The following is a 12,717-nucleotide window of genomic DNA, read 5'->3' as shown; positions in this document are numbered from 1 at the left end:
ACACAGACACACACACACACACACACACACACACACACACCCACACACACACACACACAGACACACACACACACACACACACACACCCACACACATACACACACACCCACACACCAACACACACACACACACACACACACACACACACACACACACACATACACACACACACACACACACACACACACACACACACACACACACACAGCAGCTGGATGAGCAGCTGGAGGAAAGTTGTGTCTAAGTTTTGTGTTTCACTGACTGCTGCTGCTGTTGTAGAAGGAAGTGGTCATCTTCTCAGGGCGGCGCCTTCATGTCGGAGAGGAAGAGTGAGGACCAGAACAGCCCCTGTCACCGTGACAACAGAGAGCTCATGGGAACAGGTAGGACCACAACAATCCGTCCAAGTTTTAATGCAACGTTAAAATGTGGTTCATCTTTGTGTTTATTTAAAAGTGTATCTTAACCCTTATGCCTCACTAAGAGTATTTTTTGTTTTTGATCATGTTGGCTGTGTTAATGCGCAGGGCAAACATTTTAGCAAAGGTGTGAGTTTTCTTTTCTATTTCCTGAATTAGAAGTTGAACCTCAGCTCCTATAATAAGTCTATAATAAACTCACAGCCTTGATTGATTGAAACCCATTAAAACCACAATATTTGAACACACAACCATTACAGAATAATTCATGCTTTCTATCATATCAGGCTTCAATCTGGAGCCCTGCTTTCAAAATTGTACTTTTTACTGTTTTCCACCAAATTGAGCCGTTTTCTCATGTTTGCCCTTCGGAGCAAACACGTGCTGTTCCCATGGTTTCCACGAGGGGCACTGCTGCTGTATTATGTGTTTGATGCAATGGATCAAAATCAATGTTGTTGCTCATCATTGAAATATCCCAGACTGTTAAAGAAAGGTTTCCCTTGTATTTAGTAGATAGAAAATATAAAGAATGTTATGCAGGTATTATGTAAACAAACTCACATTTAAAGGGTTAACACTTTTAAATGAATATTTAGTATTTATTATCAGGACTGATGTTGGTTTTAAAGTAAGAAAATAATATTAATTTAGAGTTTTATGGAAGTTCTTTGATGTTTCTGTCCTCCAAGGACTCTAGAGCGTCTTTATTTAAAGGGACTTTCTGTGTCTGTGTGCTGATATGTTTCCCTCCTTCTCCACGTCATTGCTGGGTAACAGGTAGGTGGACTGACCTGGTGTCATGACTCTGGATTTGTGTTCCTGTTTTATTTTGTAGAGTTCACCTCCCTTGTGTCATGTCTTGTGTTTACTTCCTGTCCTTGTGTGGTTTCCCACCATCGTCAGCGTATGCCCCGCCCCTGATTGTTTCCACCTGTTCCCACTCACCTCTTGTATAAATTGTCCTGTCACCCCTTGTCATGTGTCAGTTCATCTTGTCTTATCCTTGTCATAGCATGTGTGTGCCAGTGTGCCAAGTACCAGTGTGTTTTTTCAGAGAACTTTGTTTATCCTCCTAGTGAGAGCTTTCAGTTAAGATTCTGTTTTATTGAAGTAAAGTATTGTTTTTTTTACACTTTACCATTGTGTCCGGAGTCGTGCGTATGAGTCTTCCTTCCCTGTGTCTGAGGCGTAACACCTGGCCTCAGTGGGTATCCCTCTCTCTCCACAGTGTAACCCTGAGGGATGCTGTAAAACTCCGGCAGACCTCCAACCTGTCTCCACACAGAGTAATAGTTCTGGAAGGTTCTCACTGCGCTGTCCAAGTTCCCCAGGAGAGACTGAAACACAAAGGAAATGAATATTTACCAGCATTATGCATTTATCAGAAGCTTAAGTTCAGTGTACTGTTTGTACCTGCAGGCCGGGCCAGAAGGCCTCCAGAGACTGGAAAACTGGCATGGAGACGGTTCCTTTGTGCATCTGGACCCACAGGTACCAGTCGTCAAACCGGGTGTAGTTCTGAATGGCTCGATCGTACTCTGAGAAAAGTCATCACATCGATGTTGATTTGAAATCCTTTAGGCTTTGTTTTTCATTCTTTATGTGTCTTTAGGATGTAGGCGCGGTTGTGTGGTGCCTTGCTCAGAGGCACGCTGAGCGAGATGAGAGGGCTGTGAGCGTTACCCAGGAACATGCTGAGCAGCTCCTTATAATGTTCTTAAGCTAAACTCTACATACACGCAGGACTTTTACTTGTAATGGAGTATGTTTACAGCGTGGTATCTCATACGAAGACAAGAGATGTATTGTACTAGATCAGCTCATTTTACTGAAGAGGATTTGAATACTTCCATGGCTGGTTTGGTCTTTCTAACTTCATACAAACACAAAATAATTTGAAAGTCAAATGTGATCCCTCAGAGCAACTGAGCTGCGTGACAGCAGTCTGCTCGTCCACATGACTCATATAACTGGTGCTGGAACACTGGAACAGCAAAAATATCAAAACATCAGTTTACAAACTATACTACTCATCACTACTTGATTATACTGCACGAGTTATGTGAGAGTTTGTAAACAGATGTTTGATACAGTTTTGCTGTTGTTAAGCGCAGCCTCCATTTACTTCAATTCATCAAGACTTCTCTCTGTTTTCAGATTGTGTGAACTTATCTGTGTGTGTGTGTGGGAGTGTGGGTGTGTGTGTGTGTGTGTGTCTGTGTGTGTGTGGGAGTGTGGGTGTGTGTGTGTGTGTCTGTGTGTGTGTGTGAAAGAGAGAGACTGTGTGTGTGTGTGTGTGTGTGTGTGGAAGAGAGAGACAGTGTGTGTGTGTGTGTGTGTGTGTGTGTGAAAGAGAGAGACAGAGTGTGTGTGTGTGTGTGTGAAAGAGAGAGACAGAGTGTGTGTGTGTGTGTGTGAAAGAGAGAGACAGAGTGTGTGTGTGTGTGTGTGTGTGTGTGTGTGTGTGTGTGTGTGTGTGTGTGTGTGTGTGTGTGTGAGAGAAAGAGAGAGACAGTGTGTGTGTGTGTGTGTGTGTGTGTGAAAGAGAGAGACAGTGTGTGTGTGTGTGTGTGAAAGAGAGAGACAGAGTGTGTGTGTGTGAAAGAGAGAGACAGAGTGTGTGTGTGTGTGTGTGTGTGTGTGTGTGTGTGTGTGTGTGTGTGTGTGTGTGTGAGAGAAAGAGAGAGACAGTGTGTGTGTGTGTGTGTGAAAGAGAGAGACAGAGTGTGTGTGCGTGTGTGTGTGCGTGTGTGTGTGTGTGTGTGTGTGTGTGTGTGTGTGTGTGTGTGTGTGTGTGTGTGAAAGAGAGAGACAGTGTGTGTGTGGGTGTGTGTGTAAAAGAGAGAGACAGTGTGTGTGCCTGTCCGGAGGGCGCCGAAAATAATGCGTGTGCGGTCCTGAGACCGTCTCCACGTGCTCTGCGTACGTGTGCACATACGTGTGTAGAACAAAAGGGAACATATGAAGCGGGAGCTTTGAGTCTTTAGCTGTGTGTGTCGTGATGTTAAAAAGACAAATCCACAAATTACTGTGAGATGGTAACGTGTATGGTGATGGAGCCGGGTTAAGAAGATGGTTAGTGTTCATGCTCTGTCTGTGTGTACAATACTAACATATCACATGCTGAAACAACCTCTGGTTACCTATTAGCTCAATACAACAGATTACACAATACAGTTGAGGGAATAACAAACTAATCAACACATGTACATACATTCACAACAGTATAGCAGTTCTATGCTTACTTAGCCGTGTAAACTTCATGTATACTAAATCATATACTATGCCCAGTGGAAGTTCAGTTCATGAATGGAACGGCTACTTAGCTCTCAGCTCTTAGCTCAGCTGGTGAATCCTTTGAGATGAAGGAAGCAGGCGAGCTTTGTTGTGCGGCGTGCTGCCGGTCAAAGGTACTTGCACCCGTCTGTGCGTCCATGGGCCTGTCGTCTTAACATTAGATGTGGTGAGGTGCATTGTTGGACAATTTGCATGAATTCAAATGATGCTGTCGTACTTTAAGCCTTGTATGTCTCACACAATACACTCTTTCAACAGCTGCAACACACATCAAATGAACAGAGAGCAAACAACGATGGACGTAGTTCTTCTGCTCATCATGGCTGCACCAGGCAAGTGTTTTATACGTGTTTATATTATTTGATTACAGTACATTGAGACATCATTGTGGCAACAGAACTCTTATCTGAACACTATTGTGATGCACTTCAGTTATATTATAATTAATGTGCAGACGAACACTGATCTTGAATCCGTCTGAAAGATGCAGGATCCACAGCTCTCCATTATCCTTTAAACTAAACGAGGGATAAATCAATTAAAATGTACACAGGTACCATTTATACCTGCACTAGTGAACAACAGTGAACCACCTCATTCTATTTGTATTTGTTCTAAATGCAGGAGCCCTCAGGCACATTGGCCCCTGGTAGATCTGCCCTGATGCTAGATCTGGGCTTTCACCCATATCTGAAGATAACTTACTCAGTGGTAGAAAAGTACTCGGATCCTTTACTTTAGTAAAATAACCAACACAACAATGTAAAACCTCAACGGGCCTCTTTTGTCTCAAAGGAGCAGCTTAACTCCCTCCGGAGGTCTGAGCTCCTCCAGACACCCGACAAACTCATTTCAGACGCTTGTATCCACGAAAACCTGTTTGATGTACATTTTGTCCTGTGAGAATTGTTTTAAGACAGGCTTGACGTACCTGAATGTACTTAATGTATCAGCAGTAAAAGTAGTCATTGAGCAGTAACATGTCTCCAGTGACTGATATCTGATTCTATGTGACATCATTAGATTGTTAATGCTGATCAATGTTAGAGCAGCGTTACTGTTGGAGCTGCTCCAGATGGAGTTTTAACTACTTTGTGTACAGTTGGCTAGTTTAGTCCAGTGGTTCCCAACCTGAGGGTCAGGCCCCTCCAGAGGGTCACCTGGTAGATCTGAGGCGTTGTGAGATGATTCATATAAGAAGAGGAGAAACTAAGTTTAATACAGAATGATTAACTGTATTTTAAGATTACTATCATTTGTTTTAAGGTAAAATCTTAAAAATATTTCCGTGTAAAATGTTCTGTAGTAGAAGTATGAAGCAGCATAACACAGAAATACTACTAAATACTAAACAATTCTGCTGGTATGTAAAGTACTAGAGTAAAATGTAAATGTTAAACTCCACACTGAGTTACAATGACACGTCTGAATACACTGAAATGTGATGTTACAAAGTCAAGTTACAGCCTAAATCTAATCAATGTGCATGTGTGTGTCACTACAGGGCTGTGTGCTGTCTCATCACATGCTGAACGTCAGTTCCATTTTATTTATGATCTGAAGAACATGACTGAAGCACAAAGTTACTGCAGAGAGAAATACACGGACCTGGTCACTGTACACAACATGGAGGATGTGAACACCCTGAACAACATGGTGGATTTAAGCAGAATTAAAAAGACACGTTACGGCCGTGTGAGTTCACTTTTCTATCTCTTTCATTTCAAAGTCCTTTTTAATAATTATGTTGGTGACAGGTGGTCTGAAAGGTTAAAATCTGACCCGACATAGTAACTAATAACTAAACTGTATCGCAGTAAAAAGTACACAATGTCTCTAAAATGTAGTCGAGTAGAAGTATAAAGTGTTTTAGTATAAAACTCCCTCATTGTGTTTCACCAGACAGTGTTTCCCTTTTGAGCTGCAGTGGACGTTATCCTTCATCACTTACATTAAAGTGCTTCACAAGAGCGTCTCTTATAGTCCAGTATGAAGAGGAGGAATGATGAACATGTTTCTATCTTATATGACACCTGAATATTGTTTTAAGACACAAAGAATGTGAACCTGATCTTTAAGAGCTTTCAAATTGAAACTGTTTTGAAAGTTGAGCCAAAGGAATCATGAAATCCTGTAATAAAGTCGTAGAGGATCAGACTGATGGGCAGTATCAAGACTGTGAATGCAAAGTTTATGTAAATATGTTGCATTGAACAAAAGCTAGAGCAGGGTCTAATTCTTTATATCACAATGAAATATTGCTTTCAGCACATCTGGATAGGTCTTTACGATGACCTGGACAGCTGGAGGTGGTCACTGTCAGACAGAAGTTTCTACAGACCCGGAGAGACAGAGTTCAGACTGTGGGACTCCTGGACAACCAGACAACTATTTAGGGAAAGAACACTGCACACTGATTGATCATCTGGGACAATGGTGGGACGACAGTTGTGAAGGAATCTCGTCTGACAATCTGCTTAGATGTCAGAGGTGAGAATACTAACTTGTGAAGTTTCTCTTCTCTTTTCTGTCTCTTCATTTATTTTATTTTATTTTGAGCCTATATAGTATCAGTCAATCAGTTCATACAGTTTAGTTCAATTCAAAGTCCTTTACAGGCGACTGAGAAGCAAATAATAAGTAAACATATGGCAGCAAAGGTATTCTCTACCTGCTAGCATTGCTGCCTGTCGCTCCTCTTTTCTTTGTTTAATTATTAATATATTTATATTCATGTGGAGAGACTGATAAGAAATACTCAATAACATTTATTAAGATGATGTCTTACATTTTAATGTTTACAAATGAATGACTTCATTGATGTGATTTCTTATATATCAGTGATTTAAAGATCATATATTATATATTATAAAGGCACCACAGATGTGTTACTGATGGCAGGCTGTATGTTATGGTGCCTCTACACAGAACTTCACTGTCGTCCATTTTCAGGACCGAATGTGACATTTGTCTTCATCAACATCCCGATGACATGGACTGAGGCCCAGAGCTACTGCAGAGCAAACTACACAGACCTGGCCAGTGTGAGGAACATGGCAGAGAACCAGAAGATACAGGATCTGGTACCTGCTGGGGGCACAGCCTGGATCGGACTTTCCAGAGACTCCTGGAAGTGGTCGGATGGAAGTGACTCTACATTTAGCTTCTGGGAGGCTGGGGAACCTAATGGGAACAATGAGGCTTGTGTGGTTGCACGATTCAACTCCTTTGGACGATGGTGGGACGTTCCCTGTGAGGGGAAGTACCCGTTCATCTGCTACTACAGTCCACGTGAGTGGTAACCCATGATTCAAATAGTATTTAGATTAAACTTCACTTTAGCATCAAATGTCCTGAATGATAATATAACGAAACAACACAAAATATCTAATTCTGGATGATAAAGTTGAACTCTAATGATGTTGATCATATGCAGATGATCACTTTGACTTAATGCTGAAAATACCACATTTTCTCTGTCACTGTTTAAACACATGAAATCCAGAGGAATGTCAGAATTATATGGAAAAACTGAGTCTGCTGAAAAAAGAACCAACAATAAATGTTGTGACTGATGAAGTTTGTTTGTGTCTTCAGTTCCAAAGCAAGAGTTGAAATTGTTCAAACTGAAGGTGAAGAAAAGCTCCTCTGTGGATCTGGACGACCCTGCTGTGCTGGAGAACATGTTGCTGACGGTAAATCATCTTTTATACTTTTATGAAGAAACAGAACAACCAGATGAATCTTTAAAGCAAATTCAAATGAGATAAAACTTTATTGATCTCCAGAGGGGGAATTCACATTACAGCAGTACAAGAGACAGAAGAGGTAGGAAACACATGAAGAGATATTTAAACATATTAAACTCTGCAAAATAAGAACATTCAGTAAATGACATTGAAAAGCTGTTTCCATTATACATTACAACACTTTGTCCAAATACAGGACAGGACTTCAGCAGAGCGCTGCTCAAATAACAATCAGTCATACATATGCAGGATGTTGAGGAGGATGAGGAGGATGATGAAGAGGATGAGAAAGAGGAGGATGATGAGGATGATGATGATGAGGAGGAGGATGAGGAGGATGAGGATGAAGATGAGGATGAGGATGATGATGAGGAGGATGAGGAGGATGATGAAGAGGAGGATGAGGATAATGAGGATGAAGAGGAGGATGATGAGGATGATGAGGATGAGGATGATGATGATGATGAGGATGATGATGAGGATGATGAGGATGATGAGGATGATGAAGAGGATGATGAAGAGGATGAGGATGATGAGGATGAGGATGATGATGAGGATGAGGATGATGATGATGAGGATGATGATGATGAGGATGATGAAAATGATGAGGATGATGATGATGATGATGATGAGGATGGTGATGATGAGGATGGTGATGATCAGGATGATGATGATGATGATGATGATGATGATGATGATGATGATGAGGAGTTTTGTATCTCAGATCAAACAGAAGCTGAAAGGATTGGATGAGAACATCCAAGTGAACTGGAAGAAGCAGCCTGATGGAAAAGTCTTCTACAAGGAGAAGAAGACGAAGGAGGAGGAGAAGACGAAGGAGGAGGAGAAGACGAAGGATGAGCTTTAATGTGGAATCTCTGTCTGTTTTTCTTTCTTTCCTCTAAGTCGTCATGTAACGGCTCAGAATAGAGCTGAACAATCAGCTGATTAGTCGATTAGTCACAACTATTCTGATTTGATGCTTTTCTTTGTTATATATGGTCATGAACTTCATGTCTGTGTTCTTTAGACTGTTGCATTTATCTGCTTGACCTGTGGGATATAATGACAGGCATCTTTACTATGTTCTGACATTTTATATGATTAGATTAAATACAATATGATAAGAAACTATAAGATAAAATAAGATTTCACTGAAGGCAACTCCAGTGGAAAAATCACCAATAAAAAAGATGACGTTGTGAAGAATCTTTAAAATCTATTTACATGAGAAGATAAATATTTCTTAATTTGAGAGTAATATTGCATCACAAATGTGTTGTCTCGCTGTTATGTCTCAGAATATCTTAAAAGTAGTTTACAGAAAGATAATTACATGTATGCTGATTAAAACAAGACATTTATTATTCATCTGCTTTGTTTCTGGGGTTTTATAACAGGGAACTTTTCTATTTTCTGACATTTTATAGATCAGATATGATTAAATTAATAGGTAAGATAATATTGTAAGAATAAAAAATAAATAAATAAAAAAGATGACCTGTAATGTTAATATTAATTGTATGTATTATTCTTATGCTGTCACTTTGTTAGAGATGCAAACATGTGACTTTTCTTAAGTGACTGTAACATCTTCTAAGATAAAATGCTAAATCTCCGCTGGTTCCAGCTTCTTAAATATTAAGACTTGATGCTTGTTTTGTCACAAATGATCATGAACTAAATATCTTTTGGTTTTGAAAGTGTCTTTGGGGGAAATGTCATAATGAAATAAAAACTATATCCAATAAAGTAATGTTATTGAGTTTGAATGATTTGTTAAATTATTTCTCACATTGTTGGTTCATTTATTTATTTCATTCGTATGATTATTTATTTCTTGATCTTTTTTAATATTGAAAACTTTCCACAATATTGTAGCTTCAATATACCAGAATGGTCTTTTCCTGACTTTAAACAATGAACGTCCTCGTTATCTACACCGTGTGTATAAAGTTTAATTATCTCTGAGAGCACGTGAAGGCAACGTGTCACACGTCATCACGTCAGGCTGTTACCATGGACACGGAGTACTCTCAACGCTCGAGACGTTAGTGAGCTAAACAGAAAAGATCCTCCAAACAAAACCCGTTAATTTCTGTAGGACTGGGTGAGTACAGCTTTAAATACTTTATATACTTTAATATATATATTTAATAGTTCTTGTAAGTCACTCATTTATGTCTTATTTTCACTTGACTCTGTCCGTTGTTGTTGTTGTTGTTGTTGTTGTTGTTGTTGTTGTGTTAGCTAACGTTAGCTTAATTAAAATTCCACAACTTCCACAGTTATTAACAGAGATTTTTTAATGGTAAAGGTATATGTTACATTTCTGCTTTAAATTGTCTAAAAACGACGAGACCTATGACATATATTTTGATGAGGTACTTAGATGCCAAATATTTCCAACAATTTTCAAACCTAGTGAAATCTGTATTTTAATCAAGGTAACGGTCCGTTTTATTCGTGTTTATAATGGCAACGTTTCCCCTTTTTGCGCATTCGTCGGCATTGTTGTTGTCTGCCAGAAGCTGTCGTATATTGACTTTTTATCCAGCAAGAACATGGATATATGAAAAGTTTTATAAATCTTTTGGCAAACTATTCTCTGTTATATATCATCGAGAGTTTCCTCTGCCCTCCTCAGCACCTGCAGGCGCTGCTGTGGTTCTGCCGCTGAGAACCACATATTCCACTAACGAGGAAGAAACGTTGCTTCCTCGCTGACTGTCGAGATCGTCTATTTTTGGCAAGATGTATCAAACTTCAGCTAAACAAAAACATCTGGCCTTCCAGATTTCAGGCACGCTTGAGTTCTCAATGTCGAAATAAGGCGTTTACTTGTCCAGTTTGACTGAGTATCCAGTCTTAAATAACTATTTCATGTGCAAAAAACATTCCCAACCTTCCCAGCAGGAGCTCAGACTTGAAACGTCCTTTTATTTAACTGTTCCTTGTACGAAGCTAAACTGACAATGAGAAATAGAAGTAGCTATGTCCATATTTTATTTTATTTAAAGTTTTTGGTCAACTAGGGATCAATTTCATCATATAATGGCAACATTTGCTCCTCACTCTTTTGCTTTGCTCTGCTACATATTGTGGGATGTTGTACTTTTTAAGGCCAGTTGCGTGGCGCGGATTTTCTTTTAGTTCACTCTGACTGTGACTGTAGGTGTGTGCGCACGTGTTTGTGTGTGTGTGTGTGTGTGTGTGTGTGTGTCGGGAGTGAAGCCCCCGCCCTTCGTGAAACAGAGCGGATGAGAGAATGTGAATGTGCAAAGCAAAAAACGATATATTTATATATATAAGCTCAACAATTTCAAATGTATTCTTAATAACTTAAATACAGTTGCACGTATGATGTAAGTGCACTGTATGATATTATCGCATTTGTCTTATTGTGTACAACTATAATAAAAGTTTGGTTCATTGAATTGTTATATTATATGTCAGTTATATTACTGTTATTATTATGTATTAATATTATTATATTGTTCTATTGTCATGTCTTACTTAGAAGTGTTTTAATATTTTGTTATGTGATTGAAAATAAAAGTAGCTAGTAACTGTCCAATGATTGGACAGGAATAGAAAGTACAATATTTTAAATTTGCGATGGTTTCCCAGAGCACAAGGTGACTTCTTCAAGTGATTTGTTCTGGTTCACCTTTTTCAAAACCAAATACAAGAGAATTATAATTTTAATATCAACACCACTGTCTCTGTTCATGTTCATTTTGATGGTTAGATTTGAAGTATTAACACAAAGCGAGGTGTAAACCATGGCGAGCTTCAATACAAGTCCATAAGAATTCAAACAAATTGCACAAGTCTTCTCCATTACATGTTTAATTCAACAAAGAGGTGATTGCCTGTATCAGGTTGGTGTCTGAGGCCACTTCTGGTTTCCTTATATACAGTATATACAGTCCATTAATCAGGCATGAGGAGGAGTAAGTATGCAAAATAACATCATCATCTTGTATATTTGGTATCTATGGTGGTCACATGACTGGAATGGACCGTGTATAAGGAAACTTTGAAACAGCCTCAGACACCACCCTGATGAAACCAAGACTATTATCATTCAAGGTTATTGGACGATGAAATTGGAAATTGGTCAGCCGACCCTGAGCCAGGTAGCATACTGGACTGGACTACTGTATTGAAGCCTTGAGTTTGGCATTTTGGCCGTTGCCATCTTGTTTTTTTTTCAACCAGCAGTGACACAAAGTACAACCGATCACTGAAAAATACATTTGTTATCATGAACTTTTATGAACTGAAATCACACTGTGAAAGGGTTAAAGTTGTAAGAAGAAAACACGGAGAGCACCCAAACCGTGGTAGCGACCTGTCAATCACAAGGTAGCCCCGCCCTAAAGCATTCACTGCTTTATCGTATATTTTACTCAAATAGGACCATCATTTACTGAACGAACATCATGCTGTATCGAAGAAGACTTGAAACTAACGACTGAGAACTCATCAGCAAAATTACAAAGTACAAAATGTACATATCCTTCCATTCAATATTTATTCAGTTTTTTTTATACAAACATTTATCTGAAATGTGCTGTTATATTGTTTTATTGTTTATTTTGTAAAATGACTACCCTTATTCTAGTCTATTTCTTCTAATAGTGGCTTTCTTGAGCTGGGCACAAAATAATTTCACTACGCATTGTACTGTACATATTTTATATTTATTCATATCTTTATATAGGTTATAAACATCATTTTCACTTATATGTATCAATGAACATAAAAGCTGATTCCGATTCTGACATTTTGCATGAAAGCAGACTTAATGTTACTACCTCTCTATATATATACATATACATATATATATATATATATATATATATATATATATATATATATATATATATATATATATATATATATATTACTACCTGTTTATATCTGCACACATCACAGTATATTTTGTTTTTATCCTGTCTATATTCCAGTTTATTTATTTCATCACTACTGCACACCAGTTTATGATAGTATCATAGTTTATTATATCATCATGGTACAATCACTAGACATAATGGAGACATGTAAAATGAGACACCCTGATAAGACATCTGAAGCTTGAGAATCGGGGGCTATACACGGCTATAACAGATTTAAAATATATGTTAACTAACACAGCGTCTTGATTAGAAAAAGTGCATGCATTATACAGTAACATTTACAACCTACAAAGCAACTAAGACAAACTAAAGACCATAAAAACT

The 12,717-nt window shown here is 38.7% G+C and overlaps 1 protein-coding gene and 1 long non-coding RNA gene across 2 annotated transcripts; both read left to right on the top strand.

Moving 5' to 3' along the window:
• Window positions 1–295: 295 nt before the first annotated feature.
• On the top strand, window positions 296–2,129 carry LOC115010582 (uncharacterized). The gene is made up of 3 exons (XR_003832493.1): window positions 296–383; window positions 1,842–1,913; window positions 2,035–2,129. It is a non-coding gene; the product is annotated as an uncharacterized LOC115010582 (long non-coding RNA).
• A 3,889-nt stretch (window positions 2,130–6,018) lies between these two features.
• Window positions 6,019–8,602, top strand: LOC115010572 (C-type lectin-like). The gene is made up of 4 exons (XM_029435232.1): window positions 6,019–6,209; window positions 6,672–7,010; window positions 7,317–7,414; window positions 8,193–8,602. The coding sequence occupies exons 2-4, from the start codon at window positions 6,707–6,709 to the stop codon at window positions 8,334–8,336; spliced, it is 546 nt and encodes a 181-aa protein (XP_029291092.1). The 5' UTR covers window positions 6,019–6,209; window positions 6,672–6,706; the 3' UTR covers window positions 8,337–8,602.
• Window positions 8,603–12,717: the final 4,115 nt, after the last annotated feature.

The sequence above is a fragment of the Cottoperca gobio genome, chromosome 7 (genome assembly GCF_900634415.1).
Source record: "Cottoperca gobio chromosome 7, fCotGob3.1, whole genome shotgun sequence".
In the NCBI taxonomy this organism is placed as follows: domain Eukaryota; kingdom Metazoa; phylum Chordata; class Actinopteri; order Perciformes; family Bovichtidae; genus Cottoperca; species Cottoperca gobio.
Note: the sequence above shows the minus strand (reverse complement) of the source record. Positions and strands in the feature narration are given on the sequence as shown.

Bases quoted from the DNA above. Each gene is read 5' to 3' on its own strand.
- LOC115010572 (XM_029435232.1), top strand. From the start codon at position 6,707: ATGACATGGACTGAGGCCCAGAGCTACTGCAGAGCAAACTACACAGAC. The intron at 7,011-7,316 runs GTGAGTGGTAAC...TTGTGTCTTCAG, and splicing joins CATCTGCTACTACAGTCCAC to TTCCAAAGCAAGAGTTGAAA. The intron at 7,415-8,192 runs GTAAATCATCTT...TTTGTATCTCAG, and splicing joins TGGAGAACATGTTGCTGACG to ATCAAACAGAAGCTGAAAGG.